Source organism: Rhinolophus sinicus, chromosome 14 (assembly GCF_057876585.1).
Source record: "Rhinolophus sinicus isolate RSI-liver-muscle chromosome 14, RSI-T2T, whole genome shotgun sequence".
In the NCBI taxonomy this organism is placed as follows: domain Eukaryota; kingdom Metazoa; phylum Chordata; class Mammalia; order Chiroptera; family Rhinolophidae; genus Rhinolophus; species Rhinolophus sinicus.
Genome location: NC_142514.1, coordinates 31,568,866 through 31,592,302, shown reverse-complemented (window position 1 = coordinate 31,592,302; position 23,437 = coordinate 31,568,866). Strand labels below are relative to the sequence as shown.

Here is a 23,437-nt window from a genome sequence, read left to right as displayed (position 1 = left end):
TTCTGGGCAGGATATGTTGTTTTCTAATACAAGGGAATGGCATGAGGATGCTTTGCTGATAAATCTCATCCTTGTTTTTTCTTGCCTTGAACATGGATTTTGTGGGGACAGAGCCCCAGAGAGCAGTTTCTAGGCTCTCAGCCTCACATAGAAAGGTGCTGGCTCAGGTAGTAAATGGCCATCAACTGTGATTGGATGGCCATCAGCTGTGGCTAGTTGGCCATCAGCTGTAACCAGTGAGCCATTGGCCACTAATATAACTGCTGTGGCTACGCTAGCAGAAAATGGGAGCTAGTAAGAAGATGGTGGCTAGGCTAGCAAGCGGCGGAGTGTGGATTGCGGATTCTGTGGCTCCTGCTTCCTGTGTCTCCAACCCAGCCGCCAGTGAGACTATAGTGGTATGACTCCCCTATCTATGGCTCCATGGGTGTTCCTTTTTGGCCTTGCCATATCCTGCATTCTTATGCGGGAAGCAGGACCAGAGGCCGCGCAGGCTGCCCCACACGACAGATGTTCTGTCTGGAGTTGTGACAGCTGTGTTGTGATCACAAGATAGGTTGATAGTCATCAGATCAAAAAACCCAACACACTCAGGACATCAAGTAGGAAGGGAGGAAGAGCCCAAGATTGTTCTTGGCTAAACAGTTGAACCAATGCCAGCCACCACCTACATCCAGACTCTGTTGTGTGACACAAAACGAAACAAAGCAAAACAAAAACTCACCTATTTGTTTAAGCCACCTTTATTCATGTTTTCTTTAACTTGAAGCTGAAAACATTCCTAACTGAAAATATTCCAAACTGATAACCTTGTTCAATAATTTGGAAACGAGCTATAAAGTTGGGATTCAAAGAAAGAAGGGTAGGCGGGGGAGGCAAAAACCAGTGAAAAAGACAGTTAAAAAAGAATTTAGAGTGGCCGGTTAGCTCAGTTGGTTAAAGAGCGGTGCTCATAACACTGAGGTTGTGGGTTCGATCCCTGCATGGGCCACTGTGAGCTGCGCCCTCCACAACTAGATTGAAACAACTATGTGATTTGGAGCTGATGGGTCCTGGAAAAACACACTTGAAATAAATAAAAGTGTTTTTTTTTTTTAAAGACACATACTTTTTAAGATCAGAGAAAAAGATTATTGCTTTCTCCACTACTGTTCTACCTGGAACTGACATCAGTGTTCAAGAATTGGAAGGTGGGGCAGCCAGGCATCCAGGTGGTTGGAGCGCGAGCTCTGAACAACAGCATTGCCGGTTTGATTCCTGGGCTAGTGAGCTGCACCCTCCACAACTAGATTGAAGGACAACGACTTGGAACTGATGGGCCCTGGAGAAACACACTGCTCCCCAATATTCCCCAATATGATTAAGAAAAAAAATTGGAAGGTGTAAAAAAAAAAAAAAAAGAATTGGAAGATGTGATAGAGACTGTTAATTGCCTACCTGTAGTGTTTCCCTCATTTTTCAGCTGAGCATATGGCAACATGGCTACCAACTAAAAGACTACATTTCCCACCCTTCCTGATGCTGGCATGGCCATGTGACTAAGTTCAAGTTGAAGTAGAGGTGGAACTATTATAAGCACATGCAAATGAAAGTGTACTTCTGAGACTTCTCTTTAAAAAAGATAGAGCAGCTTTCACTATTCCCCTTTCTCTTCCTGTTACCAGAGCGTGGGGATGATAGCTGTAGCTCCAGCAACCATCCTCATGTGAGGATGGAAGCAGAGGTGTGTTCTTAGTGTTTAACAAGTTCTTGGGGTTGAGGGGAGCTCGGATTTGTATCATCTGATCATTCCATGGTGTAGATATTCCTACCATGGCTGATTTCAAGCGACCAACTAGAAGTCACTGAAGATGGAATTGAGAAGAGCTGCACACATGAAGTAGCTGGCTCCAGCTATGCGCTGGTGGCCATGTGCAGCCACAATAGCAGTCTGGGTCTTTGACACCATGGAACCTCCATAATAACTCTGAATTTCCTCTCTCCTGGATTCGTTCATGTGAGGGGAAAATTAACTTCTTGCTTGTTCAAGGTACTCTTTTGGAAGTGTATGTTAGTCTCTGAGAAATTGAAAACTAACACAAAAGTGATGAAAAAACCTCAGTATTTGCTGATGGCATGGTTTCCTATATAGAAAAACCCAAGGGAATCAACTCCAATATATAAATAATTAGAACTAAAAGAGTTCTGAGAGGTTGCTCTAAATAAAATCAATTTACAAACTAGTATTCCTCTCCACCAGCAATAACCAAATAGAAAATCTAAGAGTAAAAGTGAGATACCATTTAATTGCAACAAAACTATAGAGTACCTAGGGACCAACCTGAAAAATGACCTTTACAGAGAAAAGAATTTAGTCTTTTAAGGACTTTAAAATGATTGAGCAAATGAAATGAAATACATAATGATTCATAGTAACATGGTAAAGATGTTATTTCTCTCTAAATATATCCAACAATTTAATGCAATTTCCACAAAAATTCCAGCAGAATCATTTAAGGAACTTCATATTTTAATATTTACATGGAGAAATAAGATCCATGAATATCTGAGTAAATTGGAGAAAAAAGAATAGAGAGGACATCCCATATGAGATTAAGGGTGATACTGGTCAGGAAAACCCAACCTCAGGATAGTGGTTACTTCTGGCGTCAGGGAGGCAGGGGATGGGATCGGAAAGGTTCTCTAAGGGAATAAAATTAGCAGAACAAGTCAAGTTCTGTTTCCTAAGTTGTGTAGGGGATATATAGCTATTTAGTTTTTTTTTAATTATTATGATGCTTCAAGCACATATGTTCTATATACTCTTTTATGTATTAAATACTTCATAAATTTAAAAATAGAAAAAATAAAAATGTTTTTAAAATGAGGCACTTTCCCCACCTTTCCTCTGCCTCCCCCCACTCCTGTTCAAGCCGTTGTTTCTCAGTCGAGTTGTGTAGGACAGCTCCCTGGCCAATACTGGTATTATGAGGCTTGCGCTCCCCCCTGGCTGAGGCAGTCGGTCGCCGGTCATTGGTCGGCCACTCACAGCAGCTCATGTCCACCTCCGGCTGCTCACAGCAGCACAGCTCCAGGGAGAGCCCTTGTTCATAATCTTAGCTGTAGAGGGCGCAGCTCACTGGCCCATGTGGGAATTGAACTGGCGACCTCCAGTTAGGAGCATGGCTCTCTGACCACCTGAGCCACCCGACCGACTCCCATATGAGGCACTTTGTAACTTCAGGAAAATAAAAAGTTTTACATGGTAGGAAATGTAATCATAGAATTCTACTTGGTTTGGCTGAGAACAATATTGTGATACAATCACATTGGGAAGATGAGCATGAGGAAGAAGGAATGTAAAGCAGAGAGCATCCTCCTTTATCATGCTTGTAAGAGTTAAAGACAACAGGACAGCACACCAAAGAGTCCTTTATACTAAGCCCCACAACACCAAACTGAGACTTAATTATAGTTTAGCACTCCCAGAAATGGAATTTTAAACCAATCAGGAATTGCCTGATCTGCATTACTTATATAATCTGCCTGATAGACCCTTAGCATCCCCTAAAGCAGGGGTGTCCAAACTACGGCCTATGGGCCAACTGCAGCTTGCAATCCATTGTTAATTGGCCTGCAGCAAATTCCAAAAATATATTTAGTTTACTTAAATAAACCAGGTGAGGCAATACATACTTCACCTTGAGTGAGTGGCCCAGCTGTTTGTGTATTTTACCGCATATGGCCCTTGGTGAAAACCGTTGAAAAAAGTTTGGACACCTCTGCCCTAAAGGGACATGATCTTGCAATAATCAATCCACTTTTTTGCTTAATAAACTTCTTTGTTACTGCTCCCTTCTGCCTATAAAAGTCTTTTATTTTGTACAGCTCTTTGGAGCTTTTTTCTCTCTGCTAGATTGGATAATACCCAATTCATGAATCGTTGAGTAAAATCAATAAGATCTTCAAAATTTATTCAGTTGAATTTTGTTTTTTAATATGTCAAGCAGTAATGTCTAAAATTAGTGACTCACGAGGGAACTGTGTGTCTCTTATTTTGAAAAACAGAAGGAACAGCTGAGAGTTGGTGGCTGCTTCTGATGATAAGTCAAGGTGTTACTGTTTAGGACTCCTTAGAAGAAATTCAGCTCCATTCTGCATGATAATAAATGAAAAAACAACTGAGGACTACAGGAAATAACTTGCAACACATAGAAACTGTCAAAGGTTTAGTTTCCTGAATATAAAAAGAACTCCTACAAGTCAATAAGCAGAAGACAAAATCTTAAGAATGGAGAAAAGACCAGAACAGGCAGGTACTGGAATAGGAAACTGGAATTGCCAGTAACTCACGTATATCTCTATATCTTTTAAAAGATTTCTTTACATAAAGTCTCAGTGTTAAAACACTTTCTGGGTTGAATTATTATTATTCTAAGTACATAAATGATCAAAACAAGATAAAAACTTTCAACCTAAAAAGTAAACCTTTGGCGGGGGTGGGGGGGGGGTGATGAACGGGGTCAAATACGGGTGGTGAGCACACCATAGAGTATACATACATCTTTAATAACACTTAAAAAATGCATTTAGCTAAAGAAATAATTTTTTAAAATAGCATCGAGGAAGAAAAAACAACAAACCACCTTTTAAAAAGTACGGAAAAAAGTACATTAAAATTTTTTTTGTGTAACTCTTAAAGCTAGTCAGACTATTTTCCTACAGATAAAAACGCAGTTAAACATCTTTACAGCCATCCTCAGACCTGTACCCCAGCAACACATTCCAAACCCGCAGACATAGTCCAACCGAACTAGCAACGTAAAATGCACCCACAAATACACGTTCATTAGGGACTTAAATACCCTACAATGACAAAAGAAAAATCTTTGCACGATTACTGAAGAAGTACTAATTAGAAAAAAAATCAGTAAAATAAAAGAGCTGAAAATATCTTCTTCAAACAAGCTCAGCCGCAAGTAGAAAGAAACCACTCACACGGCACCTCTCCCCTCTTGTTCCTCAAAGTAGTACACAAGAACGATCAACAAGAGCAAGTAGAAACCACATAAAGTAACACCAAAATACCGGCTTCACGCTCAGAAAGGAAACGTTGTACTTCCTTTTTGTGGGTTTAGACGGTCCAGACGTAGAGAAAAACTATCCTAATAACATACTGTCAAAATGATCCCTAAAAGTATAGTCTTAAAGTCATGTTGCCAGCCCCTGCTAGGTCCATGGCAACCAATCACTTTTACTCATGGTAAGATAGTTTCTCTCTGGTTCCATTGGAAAAAGAGAGGCTTTCCAATATGTACAGTCTTTCAAATGTTATCATTTAACAATGTATTTTAACATTTCAAATGGAAATGAAAATTTTAAACTTTTTAAAACCGCCATCCTTCATTAACATAATACTCAATGACTGCCAATCACAATCTGCATCTTTAAAGCCGAGGTGGCATTCACTCCACAGTTCTGGTAAAGCAGCCTCTCCTGTGCTAGCTAAAGGAAATAGCGGGCTTTTTCCTTTCCTAGTGAGAGTCAAGCTATTTCCAGTAATTAGTAAAATCTTAGAAGTGCCACACAAAGGCTGTCCTAATAATTTGACTTTCAAACTAGTGAACTTACGTATATAGACAGGTCTCCGTGACTGTGGCAGGGAGGGGAACTGGGTAACTGAGAACTAGCGCTGGAGAACAACTTTTTGGTTTTGGTACCCTATGGTTGCACTATCTGTTTATGCTTTCTGAGTTCTTAAAAAAAAAGCTAGTTGTCAGCCAGCCTGATGCTCAGGCGGTTAGATCTCCATGCTCCATGCTCCATGCATAACTCCAAGGCTGCCGGTTGCATTCCCACATGGGCCAGTGGACTCTCAAACCACAAGGTTGCCGGTTCAACTCCTGGGTTCAACTCCTTGAGTCCCGCAAGGGATGGTGGGCTGTGCCCCCTGCAACTAGAAATGGCAACTGGACCTGGAGCTGAGCTGCGCCCTCCACAACTAAGATTGAAAGGACAACTTGACTTGGAAAAAAAAAAAAAAAGGCCTAGAAGTACACACTGTTCCCCAATAAAGTCCTGTTCCCCTTCCCCAATAAAATCTTTAAAAAAAATAGAAATATATTAAAGAGTATGACACACACACACACACACGAGTATGACACAATAATATATAATATTAAAAAAACTAGTTGCTAGATTTAACATATAATAATAATAACTAATAATAGTAATAATAACTTATTGGAAATGCATCTCCTAATAAGATGAACAAACTAGTTCTTGGTTCACATGGAGTGAGAGTTTATCAATTTTATTCCTATTGTTTTCAAAAATTGAAGACCTGAGAAAACCTTAAAATAAGTAGACAGGAATTGGAGAGTTTTTCATAGTAATGTCACTATATATGTCCCTTTGTTTAATGTCCCAGGTGGTTTTTACATCCCAGGCACTGTGGTGTACTCAAACAATGGAATGTTATGCAGAAAGTAAAATGGATGAATTGGAATGCTTTATAGATACCAGTACAAATAAATCTTGAAAACATAATGATGAATTTAAAAAGCAAGCTACGGAAGGATGGATAAGATATGACATTTATAGAAATTTTAAAAACACGTGACCAAGGGTGGATGGACATACCAACTACTGAATAGTGGGTATCCCTGGAGACGGGGAACAAATGGGATTGTGGGTATACAAATGCAGGCTTCAACTGTATATAAAACGTTTTGTTTTGTTTATAAGAGGACAAACCCACACTTTTATTTATTTACTTTCCAATGAGTTTAAATCCTCGATGGGTACAACATCATGCGAATTGTGTGTCCAATAGCCTTAGAAGGAAGGTTGCTTCAAGATTTGGCACAAACCCCGGCACTGTTTCCACGGCACAAATTACCTTTCCCAGATCATTGTGTGTGTTTGATATGACACCAGGAGTCACTGTGTTGTTTTTTGCTTTGTCCACATAAGCACATCTCTTGTCTAGAAAGAATTCAGCTTTGTCTTGGGCATAAACACCTTCAATTTTCAGAAGAGCTGTGCGTACCCTCTGGTTCCAGAGACCCTGCTTACAGTCAGCAAAAATGGCCTTGGACCACAGCCTTCCAGACACGTTTGTTGTTTTAGAAGTCCTCTTCCCAGCAGGCCTCCACAGGCTCCAAAATTGAGGAAAGAGAGCTACATGAGGTTTTAGTTACCTTTCAAACAGATCTAAACACATTTGAAGAAATGTTCATATCAATTAAATCAGAGTATCAGGTATGTTTTTGTCCTCAATACTTTTCTGCGGAGTTAGAAATAGTTCAGGATGAATTTTTACAATTATAATGAAAGAGAAGTGAGGAAGTAGAGACAAGGAAAAAACTAAGAACTCTGTTTTACTACAGATGTTATTTCACCTATTTAAAAATACATATTGAAGTCTCTGATCTTTGAATCAATTTCAAGATTTGTGAAGCATTGTTTAGAAAATTACAAAAGTCACTTTCAAAAGTCTAAGAAAAAAATTAATTCAAAATTGTACCAGTTGACATAAATGCATGCACAGTAAAGATTACTAAGTTTCTTTCTTAAAGTGAAGCTCAGTAGAAACGGTTTAGAATGAAAAGTTCCATTTGTTCTCTTGTGGCTACAGGAAAGTTTGTGTTTTTGTTTCAGAAAAAAATTCTGACAGAAATCTATTAAAAATAAAGTGAAGCATTTTTCTTTGTTGATTACCATATTCCATAAGGAGAACTTGGTTGGAGGGTACTATAAGTCTAGTGAGTTCCTTCGCTCTCCGTTCCCCTCTCTCCTTCCTTACTTTTCCATTTCTTTTTCAGTTGGGAGATAATAGACCTACAGGAAAGAACCCGTAGAGAGAAGAGACAGGTTAGTTAGCATGTTGTTAGGTAGGTTAGTTAGCTTGTTGTTAGGTAGACAGGGAGGTTCCTGGTGGAATAAACAAAGGCAGCCATATCCTGAAACTCCAGGTTTTGAAATGACTCCTTCAATCCAGGACAAAATGTAATAGCGCCTTGAAGTTAATCATAAAATTTCTTTTGGCTGGACAAATGGAACAGATCTGATAAGATAGATGCGGGTTATTTTGTTAATACCCTTAGGATGGGCAAACAGAAGAAACCTATTAGACCAATTTCTTTAGAAGGTATCAGTTCCCTTCTTTAAACAGGCAAAAGAAGATACATGAATAAGAGCTTTTGCTCCACGCTGGGCACCTCATTCAGGACCCCCTCCCCCCTGGGAGCTCTGACCCTTTGCTTTCAATAAACTATCCTCTTGTTTTAAAACTCACCTCTGCTTGGTCTGTGCTTCCATTCTTCGATCTCACAAGACACCATCCCGGCACTCAAAAATCTCCACATTATCAGTGCTCATTACATATCCCTGTCTCCTAGGCCTAGCGCAGGTTTTGACACAGTGCACAATACATTTTTGTTGAATGAATCTATGAAGACAATTATTTTCAAGACTTTTTAAAAAACTCAACTTTGTTTTTTTAATTCAAGAGAAATTTTAACTTGGAGGGCCATACATGTCAGACTTTATGGTTGAAGCAGTCTTCTTTATTCCTGCAAACGATTTCTGTTCTGCCCCTGGGTGGTGGCCCTAGGTTTACCGGGAAAAACTAATGAGCTATTTAAGATATTTCCGGAAACCAGATTGGTGACGCTTCATCTACATACCCACAATGCATTGCACATAGGCTCTTTCCTATCTTTTAGAACGGCTTTATTTTTCTTTTTCTTTCGACATTTTTTCCCCCTAAAAATGAGGTTACTGTCACAGAATTGTCTGAGCTAAAGGCATAAGCCACTAACTCTTCTGAGAAAATAGTTACCGTTGCTGAACTAGGAGTTACAGTTACTCGAGGACTGTGTGGGAGGATTCAGAACTCATACTCTGGTTTTTCTTCAGATCGTATAAATCTTTCGCCTTTTACTAAAGATTTCCGTGGAGAGGAACAATTCTGAGTTTATACCTAATTTTTTGAGGCCTTGCGTATTTTGCAGGGCTTATAAGTGTTTACCAATAGCAGACCACAGTTGAGTATGCAGGATGTTTGTGACGTAACGATTTTACGTCTCAAACGGAATTTGCGTGTTTAGCGGTATGAGAAACTCGGAGGTTTTACGTGCAGTTTTATGTAGGTGTTATCTGTGACACCCACTACGTTTTTTGGAGTAGTTTTTGCAGGTAGCTGCTGCGTCTGACCACTGTTCCCCACGCGTGCATCTGAAAACCGCAACGAGTTGGCCCGCAGGGAACAAAGCTAATTTATCGACTGGGTAGACGGATGAGGGTGGTTTTCCCTAGTGTTTCAGGGGGCTGACTCGACTACTCCGCTTGAAGGTTGCTCATCGTGGGCAGCGTTATATCCCTGCCTACTAGATGATCTTTAGGAAAATGTCTCTGTCATGCTTTGGGTTGTGCATCTTGTTCTCGCGGAACTGTGTGTTCTTGTTGGAGACGCAAATGTTGACCCCAATAGAGAAAAAGACAAGCGCTGTCATTCGGGAGGACCGGGGAGGAAGGGGCCAGCTCAGGGAGGGCTGCCAACCGCAGCCTTACCCCCTAGCAGCCACAGTTATAAAAAATTCAAGTACGTTCACAGAGATGGCGGATACACTTCATCCCTAAGGCTTTGAATTTGTTACATTCACACGTTAGAGACCACCAGGCATTCACTTGAACTGTCCTGGGCCTGGCAGTGGGCCTGGCACCGAACGGTCGCCCAATAGATGTTTGCTACCTATAGAATATCTGGTTAACCTGTTTTTGTCGAGGCCTTGATTAAAACGTTTAAAGTTCAAATTCAGGCATATCTATTCACATTTTTCAAGGCCCACCTCTCTGAGGTTCTAGCTCCAAGTGTTGCACTTGTGTAACTTTGCTTTTAAGAAAACTTGAAATATAATCGGTTGCTGTTTATAGAACATATTTATAAATGTTTTTTTCTGAAGAGATAATTTAGCCTTAAAACTAGAATTGGATCATTTGTTACAAATAGAAAATTCTCAGGTTTATCTGTAATTTCACATTTTAAAGTGGATCAAGACAGCAAGTAATTGTAATAAATTCAAACATTAAAAATAAGCTTATACTACATGACAATCAAATGCAATATACAAACCTTAACTGGATTCCAAACAAAAAAAATAAAAATGAAATGAAGGAAGAAAACAGAAGGTACATTTTGGAGTAATTGTGGAAGCTTCAGTATGCACAATATTTTAGATGATACTGAATTGATAATTGTCTTAGTTTTCTTGATGCTGTAACAACCACAAACTTAGTGACTTAAAACAACATAAATTTATTCTCTTACAGTTGGAGGTCAGAAGTCCAAAATTGAGGTGTTGTTAGGGCTGCATTCTTTCTAGAGGCATCAGGGGAGAGACTGTTACCTTGCCTTTTTTCAGCTTCTAGAAGCTTTCTGCATTCCTTTGCTCCTGACCCCTTCCGCGCATCACTCCAAGCTCTTCTGTGGTGTCATCACCTAATACTAACTCTAGACCCCTCTGGCCTTCCTCTTTTAAAGACCCTTGTGATTACCTTGGGCTCACCAGGATGATCTAGGATAATCTCCCCATCTCAAGACCCTTAATTTAATTACACCTGCAAAGTCCCTTTTACTATGTAAGGTAACATATTCACATATCCCATTGATAAGGATGTGGACATATTTAGAGGTCATTACTCAGACTACCACAATAAGGATATTGTAATTATGTAGGAGAATGTCCTTATTCTTAGTAGAAACAATATGAAGTATTTAGTGGTGAAATGTCATGATAGCTAAAACTTTCAAATAGCTCAGTAAACACAGAGCAAGTTAGAAATAGTTGTTTTAGATTTTTGTATTATACTTGATTTCATTTTTTAAAGTTCCATGGTTTTTATTAAACTATGATTACCTTAGACCACTGGTTTCCAGATTTTGGATTTTCCAATTAGTAAGATTTCAAAAAAATTTCTGGAGTACTGATTGTTTTTTTAACATTGTTCTACAAAAGAAGGGCCATTTCAAGACTGAAAACAGTAGAATGACTTGACCCCAAAGGACAGGACACTTCTTTAAAATAGGAAATTCATTTAGCTTTATGGAAACATAACTATATTTGGTTAATTTTTCTCTCCACTCTAAGCCCTCAGACCAAATAGAGGAAAGCTGAAGGTAAAAATTAATTTGGGGGAAGGCTGGATCGCCTTAGACCGACATCAGGGCCGGTGGTGCCCTCTTGTGGTATTTTGGAGAATTACCGCCATTTGACTTGATTTCCTCGGATTTGAGGGACAATTCCTTCACAATACCTCCGTCATTCATTTATGCATGCTAGGCATTGTTCTCAGTGTTTGGGATATATCAGTAAAGAAAAAAAAAATCTCTATATAGCTATATATCTGTACCTATATAGCTATAAATAAACAAATAAGTGCTATGGAAAAAATAGCATAAGCGGGACCGGGGGCCATTGTGTAGGGAGCGGTAGTGAGGGTTGCAACTTAAAAGGAGTAGCCCTCATTGAGAAGGTGACTTTGTGTAGAGTTGAAATGAGGTGAGGGAGTTAGTCATACAGCTAGTTATCTGGGGTAAGAGGTTCTAATAACAGAACCTCTCTCACTGTTCAACAGAAAAGACAGCACAAAGTCCTAAGGTGAGAGCTTGTTTGTCAATTTTAGGAAACACACAGCAAGTGTGTCTGGAGCCAGTGAGGGAGAGAGAGACAAGTAGCAGATGCGTTCAGAGGTAATGGGAGACTAGATCTTCTAGGGCTCTGCTCTCATTTGATCTCCCTCCCCTCTCCACACATAGAGAACAGATAAACAGCAAGACTGTTTATTGAACTCCTCCCAGCGGACAGCTCTCCCTCTACCCCACTGGCAAGCCTAACTCCCAGCCTCCCACCTAGGACCAAGAGGAATCGCCCTGAGATGGACTCCAGGCTGCTGCTGGGCTTTCTGCCACACAGCCTTGGCCTTCCTGGCCTGCCTCGGAGGCTCTGTCACTCCTTTCCTTTCACATCCTCCTGGAAGTGTGTGATGTAGGCCCGCTTCTCCTGATCGCGAGGGCCAAGGTAAAAGCCCATGTTGCTGTTAGAGAGGCCACCGAGGTTTAATGCTGGAGACAGGGAGGTGAGCTTGAGTCTGGGGCGCTGGCTGCACTGCTGCTCCAGATCCCCTCACTCCCCACTCGTACCTCTGGTGACGTTGACTTCGTTGGCTGCCAAGATGTCCGCCTGAATGCTGTCTATTTTCATGTATAAGTCCTCGGCGTTGCTCTGAGGACAGGAGCAAGGGGAAGCCGGCTGAGGTGCCGGGGCAGTCTGGACTTGGAGTTGGGCTTGAGCAGACGGATGTTGTAGGCGGGAGCAGGAAAGGGAACCAAAAGATGCTGGGTGGAGGAGCCCAAGCCAGGACAGCTCCTCCTGCAGCTGGCCCCCAGGCCATCTGGGTAGGGGGTGTCCCAGCGGAGGGACGGTGTGGAGGAGCCACCATTCTGTCGGGGCCAGCTGCTCTTTGTGGCGGGGAGGGTAGGGAGCACTTACGCGGAAGAGCTTGTAGAGTTCCTCTCCCATGGACTTGCGAACATGCTCCTCCACCACTGGGAACATCTGCACGAAGTACTGCGGCAGGCGGGCGGTGTGACTGTGGTGCCCACGTCTGCTGCCTGCCTCCCCACCGCTGCCCACTACCCGCTCACCTCCAGTGTGAGGCTGGCTTGCCGCTGGCTGTTGCTGTGGTCTGTGTTGCCCATGGCGGCCATCAGGCTGTGCACCACACGCAGGTGCAGCATCTCCTCTGCGAGGCTATTGTTGCCGCGCACCAGCACCCTGGGACCGGGACTTGGGTTGCGGCAACCCCTGGGGACTCTCTGGCGCCCGCCCGAGCACTCCCGGGGCCTCCTAGCTGCATCCATCCACCGCCCCCTGCCCGCTTACCCGATAGCCTTAGCGGCCGCGGCCTGCTGTAAAAACACTGGCAGGTGGGCTGTGAGCTGGAGGACCGTGGAGTCTGGTGGAGCGGCGGCCGTGAGGCAAGAGGACCCTCCCCCTGCCGGATGCCCTCCGCCCCCCTTCCAGCCGATCCCTACCGCTGAGGATCTTGGGCTGCAGTTTGCTGGTCTCCTTGACAGGCGGTATCAGCAGGGCCACGAGGCCCTTGAGCAGCGCTGTGCACACGTCATAGTTGACCAGGTCCTTGATCAGCTCGATGGCTGGGGAAAGGTAGAGGCGATGGAGAAGTCCCACCCCCACCCAAGTATCAAAGAGCCGCTTGAACCAAGTCGCTTCCCTTTACTCCCATCTTCATTGACCTTTCCTGACCTTTAATTGGCCAGCACTGCGCAAGGTGTGGTGGTAGCTGGGCAGGGGACACCTCAGTCCTGGTCTCCTGGAGCTTGTGGTTATGGGGGGGGGGGGTCGCCGATCCCACGCATCGCGAAGGCTTAATAGCTTTTAGGGCTGGAGGTCCCACAGCTGTGGGGCCACCTTCAGCTTGGAGGAATCCAGAAGGATTCATGGAGGAGGAAAGGGCTGGGGTTTCAAGAGAAGACAAGGATGGGGAAAAACAAGGGGTGAGAGGGAGACGGAGCAAGAGGGTGGGGGAATGTGTGATAAAAAATGAGAAAGGGGTGGAAGCAAGGTAGACAGCCGTTTAGAGAAACTTGTTTCTGATGAACCATTATTGAACCCTTCTTTGCCTCGGCTCAAGGGCTTCCCATACAGTATCCCACTGAAGCTCAATTTTACATTTGAGGGAATGAGGCTCAGAGAGTTAAAGCACTTTGTTTAAGGCATCACAGCTAGGAAGAGCTGGAAGCAAAGGGAAGGGAAGATTTGGTTAGAAAAGAGGAGGGAATTAGAACTTATTGAAGGGGATTTTCTGTAGATATTTTCCAGTCATTCCTTCCTTCCAGCATTCACTCAGCCCATTGTCAAATCTGCATAGAATGCCTATTGTGCCACGTACACAGTATGGGGACAGGTGTGCTGACAGGTGCCGTAAAAGGGGTCAGAATGCCCGGAAAGATGGGGAGCACTGCATATTTTTGTAAAGACAGAGGAACTCTAGAGAGACAGAACTAGAAGGGAGAAGGGTGAGATGGTAATGCAATGGTATACCATGGTACACCGGGGTAAATGTGACTCTAAACATACGTGTTGGCTACATGGTGGACAGCACTTAGAAACATGCTATCCCCAGTACAGGAGCCAAGTAGGCCCTATTTCTCCACTTACTCGTGGGGGAACAGGATTTAGGGACTAAGTTCTTGGTTCCCTGACTAGCTCATTTGCATACCAGAATGCAATGTAGACACAGAATTACTGTATTAACAGTATTACCTGTTTGTGTACGAAAATTAACCTTTTATTTCCTTGTCAGGAGATTTAACCCAGTAAGAACATATTTGGGATAATTCTCTACAATGGGAGAAAAGCTTTTGTCCGCAGATGCAAAGGCACCGCAAGTGTTGGGGGACCGGCGGATATCCGGGAAGGTGGGCATGAGGGGAAACCGTATAGTCTCGTCTCTCTTTGGAGAGAAAAAGAACATCTTCTGTCTTTAAGTAGATTTTTTTCCTAGGGAGGAACACTAAAGGATTGGTGGTGAAATTTTTTGAGGCCTTGCTTGAGCAAGGCTCAGTATTCAGTGTACTAAGAATAGACATTTGATCTGCAGCAATGGGAACAATTTTTTAAGTAGAAGATGCAACCATATTTTGTTGGTTTTGAGAGTATTAGGGTGGTTGGTATTTTGGTTCCCCGTTTTCCACATTTTTGTGAAAGGCATGTGATGTGTGTATTATAAGTTTGACTATGAACTTCTAGTTTTTTCACTCTGGTGGGAAACTCTATTGCTACCCTGTGCCGCAGCGCACCCTCTGGGTTGGACGATATTTTTAAAAAAGGTTTTGAATCCATTCCTATCCAGACTCTGGGGAGAGAGCACGGGGCCGACCCGAGGACGAATGCTAGCTAACCTTCCCAAATGTACTCCGAGAAAGCTCATCACCTATGGGGCGCTGCATTCAGGACTCCAGTTTAAAACCGCATGTTTTTCTGTTTCCTTGGGTCAACGTACATCTTTTCCAAAAATCTACGTCACAGTTTCCTGGCAGAGTGGTGCAGCACTGTAAGAGTCTTGGAGAGCTGCACTCAGTCAAGGTAAGAGTGCCTGACGACATTAGTGTTACTCTGGTTCCTCTTCAGATCTCGTTTTTAAAGAGTTCCGTGGAAAGGAGTGTTTGGGAGCTTACCTTATTTCTGATCTCAATGGGAAAATTTTTAATGTTAGTAATTAGACCATTACTAATTAGTCGGTTAGTTGAGAGGAATAAAATACTTGGGAATATAATAATTAAGATGACGACAGGAAGTTCTATTATCTTAGGGATAATGAAAGAATAAATTTTTATTTATTTCTCAAGGAGTGGGATGTTTTGATGTTTTAACTGTTGTAGGTTCTCTGGGTTTTCATCTATTAAGAATGACGTATACTATAGTTTTTTTTTGTAGATAGCTCTTATCAAGTTGAGATTAAATTTTTTCAAACTTTTTTCTATCAAAATGAAATATACACAGTATGCATTCCTAGATGACATATCCTTTTTATATACTGATCGATTCAATTTGCTATCGATTCAATGAAGCTATCTGAACTTATGGAAAAAAAATTAATTACTGATTCATTTTCTTTAATGGTTAGAGGACTGTTTGCGTTTTCTATTTCTTCTTGAGTCCATTTTGATTAAGTTGTATTTTCTAGCAGTTTTCATCTAAATTTTCAACATTGAACAAAAATTAATATAAGACCAGGTATTATATTATATTATAAACACCTGGTCTTATATTATAGTAAAATAAGACCTTGTCTTATATTAATTTTTGCTCCAAAAGATGCATTAGAGCTGACTGTCCGGATAGATCTTATTTTTGGGAAAACATTGTAGTAGTCAGTAAGCATAGCTGCCCTTTGCTCTAAAGGGGGAAACTGTCTTTATTCTCCAAAGCTGTTTGTTAAACAAACATCCTTGAAAAGATAGTTTGGAACAAAGAGCAGTTAGCACTTCACTTACAAGGTGTGCAGAAACGTGAGACCTGTAGAGAATTGTCTCCTAGGATCATTTTTCTTTTGCTAGAAGTAATCCTTTAGCAGACATCCTTGCCTCATTCCTAAACAAGGGGGAAAGCATTCAGTCTTTCATTATTAAGTATGTTAGCTGTAGTTGTTTTTTGTAGATGCTTATTATGAAGTTGGGGAAGTTCTTCTCTAGTCCTATTTTCCTGGAGAATTTTTTTTTTTTTTTTTAAATCATGAATGGGTGTTGAATTTTGTCAAATGCATGTTCGGCACTGACTGATATAATAACGTAATTTTTCTTCTTTAGCCTGTTAATTTGTTGAATTAAGTTGACTGATTTTTGGATATGGAACCAGCCTTGTATTCTTGGAATGAACCCCACTTGGTTATGGTGTGTAATTATTTTTTATATATTGCTGAATTCTACTCACTAATGTTTTGTAAAGGATTTTTGTATCTATGTTGATGATGGGTATTGATCTATAGTTTTCTTTTATTGTACTGCTGCTGTCTGGTTTTGGTATGAGGGTAATACTAGCTTCATAAAATTAATTAGAAAGTATTCTCTCCCGTTCTATTTTCTAGAAAAGATTATATAGAAATGTATTCTATAAATGTTAACTAGACCCTGTTGGATGATGGTGTCGTTGAATTCTATATCCTTGCTGATTTTTCTAGTTGTTCTATAAATTGTTGAGAGAAGGGTGTTGAGGTCTCCAACTATGATTGTAGAGCTCTCTTTTCAACTCTATCATTTTTACTTCATATATTTTGTAGCTCTCTTGGTCAGTGCATATACATTTAGGATTGCTATGTCTTCTTGGTGGATTTACCCTTTCATCATTATATAATGTCCCTCTCTGTCTCTGGTAAATTTCTTTGCTCTGAAGTCTACTTTGTCTAATATTAATATATCCACTCCTGCTTCCTTTGATCAGTATTTTCATGATATATTTTCCCCATCTTTTTACTTTCAACCTGCCTACATTGTTTAATTTGAAGTGAGTGTCTTGGAGACAGTATATAGTTGAGTCATGTGTGCATTTATTTTTATTTATCCTGTTTAGGTTTTATTGTAGATTGGGTCTTTCAGTTTTTGACAATTTTCAGTCATTGTCTCTTTAATGGTGTTGCTACTCTATTCCTCCTCATTTCTCTTTCTCTTTATTAGATATTCTCACTCTATCCTCAGTCTCTTATCCTCATTTTTTCTATTTTTCATCTTTTTGACTGTGGTGAATTCTGAATACTTTCTTCTTCCCTTTGTTTCAGGGTACTAATTTTCTCTTCACCTGTGTCTACTGTACTGTTAAACATGGTCCATTGAGTAATTACTTTTACTGGCTATTATATATTTACGTTTGAGAACTTCCATCTGGTTGTTTCTCAAATCTATTATGTCACTTTTTATAGCTTCCTGTTCCCTAAATTTTTGTAAACCAGATTTTAAAAGTTTATTATTATTTTTTTACTCAATTTTTTAACCTTAGTTTTTGATAGTCTATATCTAATAATTACTTTGGCTGAAATCTTTGTGAGTTATTTTCTAGTCTACTAGTCACCTATACTGACTTCTTTGTGTGCGTGGTTATCTTATACTTTGGGTTGGTCTTGTATTTGCAAAATTAATTATATGAAAAACTTGAGAGCTAGGATGAAGATAATTTCTTCCAGAGAACAGTTCCCTTTGTTTCTATCAGCCATCTGGGCACTAACAATTCTGGACCACTTTTGCCGAAGTTCAAGACTTGAGGTTCCCTGGACCACCTAGGAGGTTGTACAATCCATGCAAGACTACTCGAGGGCTGGCTTACTTCTTGTTCACCCTGCCTTGAGAGCATTGATGTCTGGAGTCCTAGCTTAAGGTATTTATGCTAGAGGTCTCAGACCTCCAGCCTGCCTTCTCTCTCCCTTGCCTTTTTAATTTTTTTTTAAGGAGGGCACATGTCACAGCGGCCCATGTGGGGATCGAACTGGCAACCTTGCTGTTATTAGCACCACGCTCCAACCAACTGAGCTAACCGGCTATCCCTCTCCCTTTCCTTTTGATGCTACTTACTTTCTTCATGATGGCAAAGGGACTCAGCTTTGAGTGCTGGGCTTATCTTTTTGGATTCTCACCTCCGCCTAGATTTTGATCTGGTAATTCCTCACTGTACTGCTCTCCAATGTCATTAAAAAGATTACAATTTTTTTCCTTCTAGATATTTGTGGTACAGTGGGAAATAAATATTTGATTTTTGTCTCAGGTTCTTAGAACACAGCTTCTAAAACCCTTGGACTCTCCAGAGTGATGATGGTCTTTTGTATGTTAAATGTGATAACTGGTAGCTAGGAGCCCCTAGACTGCATTAGCATGGGGGCTGGTCACCAAAAAGACTAAGGCATGATTACAGAGTTGGAACTTTCAGCTCTCCTCCCTGACCTCTGGGAAGTGGAGAGGAACTAAAGAGTGAGTTAGTTACCAATGGGCAATCATGTCTATGTAATGAAACCTCCATAAAAACCCTTAGGCAATGGGGTTTGGAGAGCTTCTGGACTGATGAACACATTCAGGGGTGGGAGGGTGTGTGCTCTGACTAGCCCCCCAACCCATTCCTTGCCCTCTGCATCTCTTCCATTTGGCTGTGCCTGAGTTGTGTCCTTTATAATAAAGTGGTAATAGTAAGCAAAGTGCTTTCCTGAGTTCTGAGTTGTTTTAGCAAATTATAGAACCTGAAAGGGAAAGTTATGGGAACCCCTGGAATTCGTAGCCACGTTAGACAGAAGAGTGGGTAACCTGGGGACCTGATACTTGCAACTAGCAGCTGAAGTGAGGGCAGTCTTGTGGGACTGAGTCTTGAAACCTGTGGGGTCTGAAGTTAAACTCTGGGTACTTAGTGTCAGAATTGAACTGAATTGTGGGACACCCAGTTGTTGTCTGCAGAGAATTGGAGAATTGCTTAGTGTGGAAAACTCCCTACACATTTCGTGTCAGAAGTATTGTGAATAAAGACAGCTCAATATTTTAGACTCCGGGAGCTAAATGATCCAAAATGCCTAGCCTAGCATTATCAGAAAAAGGAGTCTTCTTCACCTGGCTATTGGTACTAATTTGTCTAGACTCAGCTCAGAAATTAACTTTCAGGAATCTTTCTCTGGCCTGTTCTCTCCCTGCTCCTCTCTGGACTCAGGAGTATATGTCCTGTGTCTCTGGCCCTATAGCACCATTTTTCTCACCATGGAGTACTGGTAACTGTCTTTCCACTAGTGTGTGAACTCCAGTGAATATATCTAAGGCATCTCTGTCCACAGCCTCAAACCATTCCAGGCACACAATGCGTGCTCCATAAATGTTGTTAAAAAGAATTGACTGGATCCTGCACTCCTGTAGGCTAAAGACCACTTGGGTCACTGAGGACTGTGCTTGGAAACTGCCAGCCTGGTGGTAGATGGCCCCAGAGGAGGCTCTGCACTGGCCACTGTGGCCCTCATCCACACTGAGCTACAGAACTATGCCTGGCTCTGATTGTTCCACAGGCTGGAGAGACAGCACCACCATCGCTCCCTCCCCCGCCCCCAGCCCCCTACGGCCAATTCTGAGAGCTCTCTGAAGCCAGGACCTTATACTTCTTGGTCAGCCCAGACGTGAGCCACATACTACGAATGCTCACTTCATAAGAACCAGGCATATGGAAAGGGGAAGGGATTGTGGCCCTTTCTCCATGGTGGGAGACAAGGGGCATCTGGTGAAGTGGCTAGTGAAAGGGACTCCATGGATCTACAGAGCACACAGGACGGGTCTCTACAGGAGATTGCTCTCAGCTCTTGGAAACTTTACTTGCTTAACTCCAAATAAACATGTGCTGCCTAATAACGACCATGTGCTGGTGATTTATCACCTTGTCTGTCATTGACAATGACCTTTTACCCAGAGGCAGAGGCTGGGAGGCAGCCCGCTGCCCCATCCTGTGTCTCACAGTCTGCCCACTGCACCCTCCTGCCCGCTGCTGAACATCACCAGCTGCAAACAGCGCCAGAGGGAGGGAGAGCTGGCTTTTCCACTCCAGGCCTCACCGTGCCCTCCAGCAGGAAGGAGACAACCAGTTTTGGCTGGTGTATAGCTCAAAGGAAAGGCACCCATAGGCTACCACAGGGAAAGACACCCATCTCCCTGAAATCACCCTTCTGCCAGATCCTGGGGATCCTCCCCTTCATCCTGGCTCCAGAGCCATGGGGCACCCCACAGGGCTCAGTCCTGAAGTCCCACACAAAGCCAGGCTTGTCTTAGCCGAGTTTTCCCCAATCTCAGAATCAAAGATTCACTCCCAGGCTGAAGATCCTCAAGGAAATCCTGTGCTACCCCTTCCAATGCTTGGCATTTGGAGACAGGCTTTCTGGGGCAGCCCCTTTCCTCTGTGGATCAACGTGATTCAGAAACAGCTGCTTCATTCAGGAACACTTCCTGTGACTGTCCCACCACTGCTTCTGGGCTTCCCCTTTTGTCCAGGTCCTCCAGGGTAGCCCTTGCAATCCCAGCTGTCCGCCCCTCCGCCACCCCCCATACCAGCCTCTGGTTGCTCAGATGTGGTTCTAATTTGGAACCACAGAGCCGGCAACATTGTAGAGGGAAAGGGACTAGACACAAGCCTCCCTGGCTTCCCCCAAACACCCTCCACACTCCCACGTGCACAAAAATGCAGCCTGGGCTGCCTCTGGCTGGTACCTGAGATCCCCTGGTCTTTCTCACTTGTTCTCTTATTTAGTTATGAAACCTTTTCTCCATTCCTCTTGAATTAATGCAGCATGGTTTTTAGATCTGAGTGGTTGGCTCCTCCTCATACCCGACTATACTGGGCCTTGTCAGCTGCAGCGCCTCTCTCGTAGTGGCTGGGCTCTTTCCAGGCACAAGCTGGTAGCAACACCTTATTGCCAGGACACTGTGGGACAAATACCTGCCTGTGCCTCAGAGAGCTCTTCCTGCAGCAAGAAATGACTCGGTGAACATTTAGGGTAGAAACGAATGAAGATATTTTTACGAAATTTTCCTGACCACAGATGGCATTCTCTGCCCACATAGGACCAAATACTCCAGGAGACAAATATCTAGTTCTTCTACCTACTCACTTTACACTAAATGCTTGATCCTTCATTGATTATGTATCTGCAACACTTGGAGCTCCTTGGAAAAATGAAGATTTAGTCACTGAATCATTTTTGATTGAGTTTTAAAATTCACAGCTGTCAATGTTTACACTGAAAGTGAAAGTGCAAATCCTTGCCCAAATGCCTCCACAAGAACCACAGCCAATCACAACTCTTTATACACTGTGCTAGTTACTAAGCATAGCAGACTCTTAGGAAAGCAAAGGACAACAGGAGACGACCATCTTTGGCAGCTTTGCCTGAAGCTTGTGTTGTTGACAATACCCAACTGTCCTAAATTGAAGCAGCCACTGATTTATTCTTTGATGCATTCATTTATCTAACAAAATAATTACTGAGCATCTTCTCCATGCCAGACCCCTGTGCTACGGCTAAAGGAGAACTAAAATACAATCCGTGCCCTCAGGGATACCCAGTCTAATGGGGGATACCAGTAAGGAAACTAGCATTTATGATGCTGTGTTACAAGAGTCATGAGAACACAGAGGAAATCAGGCTGGTGTGAGGGTGTGTTGAGGGGTGGGGGATAGAGAATCAGAAGGTTTCCTTGGAGAAGGAAACATGTGAACTGACAAAGCCATGGGGAAAAGGGAGGGACTGGAATGAAGAATGTGGTGAGTGCCATATTGGACAGTGCATGCCACCCCCAGGCAGGCAGGGAGGTCTGGCTGGGACATGGGTTTTGGTGAGAGCTAAGCCTGTGGAGGTAGGCCAGTCCCAGATTCTGAGGGCTTCGCGTGTGCCAACCATCCTATAGAGCAGGTGTTTTCTCATCTTTCATTTCAGAGAAAACTAAGACTCAAGAAAGTTGAGTAGCTTGCCCAAAGTCAAACAGCTAATAAGTAGTGGAATGACTCTGTCAGACCCCAAAGCTTGTATTGTCACCCCTAAGCTCCACTGCCTCCACACTGGTGGAGGACTAGGAAAATAGACTGTTTGTGGGCACTCTACTGGAGAGATGGTGATCAGTTTCGAGGTGAGAAATACAAAGTCATGAATTATAGCAGTGGAGACAGAATGGCGAAGAGGGAACAGGTTTGAATGATACTGAGTTATGACTGGTCTTATTAGAAGTTCGTTGAAGCAGGAAGAGATGACAATTGCCCACATTTATAGCCTGGATGATTGGGTGCTTTTCACTGAGGTTGGAACGTTGGAGAATGAAAGGTTTGGAGCTGGAATATCAGGAGTCCAATTCTGAACATGGTCAATGACATCCAAGGGGAAATGTTGAGAAGGCAAATGGAAAAAAGGGTCAGGAGACAGGTCTGAGCTGTAGAGAGGTCACTCAACCACTGTGCCCACCATCTACAAAACGGGAATAATAATACCGTTTCCCCGAAAATCAGACCTAGCTGGACCATCAGCTCTAATGCGTCTTTTGGAGCAAATATTAATATAAGACCCGGTATTATATTATATTATATTATATTATATTATATTATATTATATTATATTATATTATTAGACCTGGTCTTATATTATAATAAAATAAGACCAGGTCTTATATTAATTTTTGCTCCAAAAGACTCATTAGAACTGATGGTCTGGCTAGGTCTTATTTTCGGGAAACAAGGTAGTACTCATCTCATCAGCTTGTTGTGAGGGTTAAACAAATAAAGAGCTAGAGCAGTATTTAGCATATAGTAAATACTTTATGTTATCCATTATTGTTTCTATCATTATAGGTGGAAATTAAAACCACGGGACTGGATGAGGTACCACAGAAAGAAAAGAAATAGAAGAGGATCTGGAATTGAATCCTGAGAGAAAAAGAAACCAGCACTTCGAGGAGTGGTGGAGGAATAGGAAGATACAAAGCCCGGAGAAGCAGTTTTCAGAGAGATGGGAGGCAGCCAGGAGAGGTGGGGTCTGGAAAGGAAGAGACCAGAGTCTTCAGGGAGGGGGGTGTGATCAATCAGGAGGGTTTGAGCAGTTGTGCGTTCATACGCAGGGAGGCAGAGAAGCAGCTCCGCTGGGTCCGTGATCATACATTTGACAACCGATTGAATACGTGTCAGCTACAGTGCCAGCGCTGACTGAAGTAATAGTAAACAGAACAGATGCAAGGAGCGGGCCACGGGCACTCAAAACAGTAGTGTAAGAGGAAAGATTCCTCCAGTTCTAAGAGGAACCATAGAACCCACAGCATATCAGCCCCGGAAGAAAGCTGGTTGAAGTGATCAACTGATAGATGAAGAAACCCAGAAAAAATGATTTGCCC

At 42.4% G+C, this 23,437-nt stretch overlaps 1 protein-coding gene, 2 non-coding genes and 1 pseudogene across 10 annotated transcripts in view; 1 reads left to right on the top strand and 3 right to left on the bottom strand.

Annotated features, from left to right (window-relative positions):
* Positions 1-1,126: 1,126 nt before the first annotated feature.
* LOC141572316 (large ribosomal subunit protein eL33 pseudogene) lies at positions 1,127-7,174 on the bottom strand (annotated as a pseudogene).
* Positions 1,127-23,437, bottom strand: part of ARMH1 (armadillo like helical domain containing 1) — a 57,293-nt gene continuing 34,982 nt past the window's right edge. For 6 of the 8 annotated variants that reach the window (XR_016018620.1, XR_016018624.1, XR_016018626.1 and 3 more), the window contains 7 exons: positions 13,079-13,201; positions 12,927-12,999; positions 12,689-12,818; positions 12,534-12,611; positions 12,185-12,266; positions 8,279-12,106; positions 1,127-7,821 (listed from right to left, as the gene is read on the bottom strand). Coding sequence is in view for 1 of the 8 variants with exons in the window: in XM_088791096.1 (XP_088647222.1) it covers positions 11,991-12,106; positions 12,185-12,266; positions 12,534-12,611; positions 12,689-12,818; positions 12,927-12,999; positions 13,079-13,201 (602 nt within the window). In the remaining 7 variants the exon portion in view is untranslated. Of the gene's footprint in view, positions 12,107-12,184; positions 12,267-12,533; positions 12,612-12,688; positions 12,819-12,926; positions 13,000-13,078; positions 13,202-23,437 lie in introns of all 8 variants that reach the window. The other 2 variants (XR_016018623.1, XM_088791096.1) reach the window with 2 other exon arrangements.
* On the bottom strand, positions 4,969-5,186 carry LOC141572614 (small nucleolar RNA U3). The gene has a single exon (XR_012497927.2). It is a non-coding gene; the product is annotated as a small nucleolar RNA U3 (small nucleolar RNA).
* Positions 8,882-9,000, top strand: LOC141572626 (U5 spliceosomal RNA). Its single transcript, XR_012497934.2, has one exon. It is a non-coding gene; the product is annotated as a U5 spliceosomal RNA (small nuclear RNA).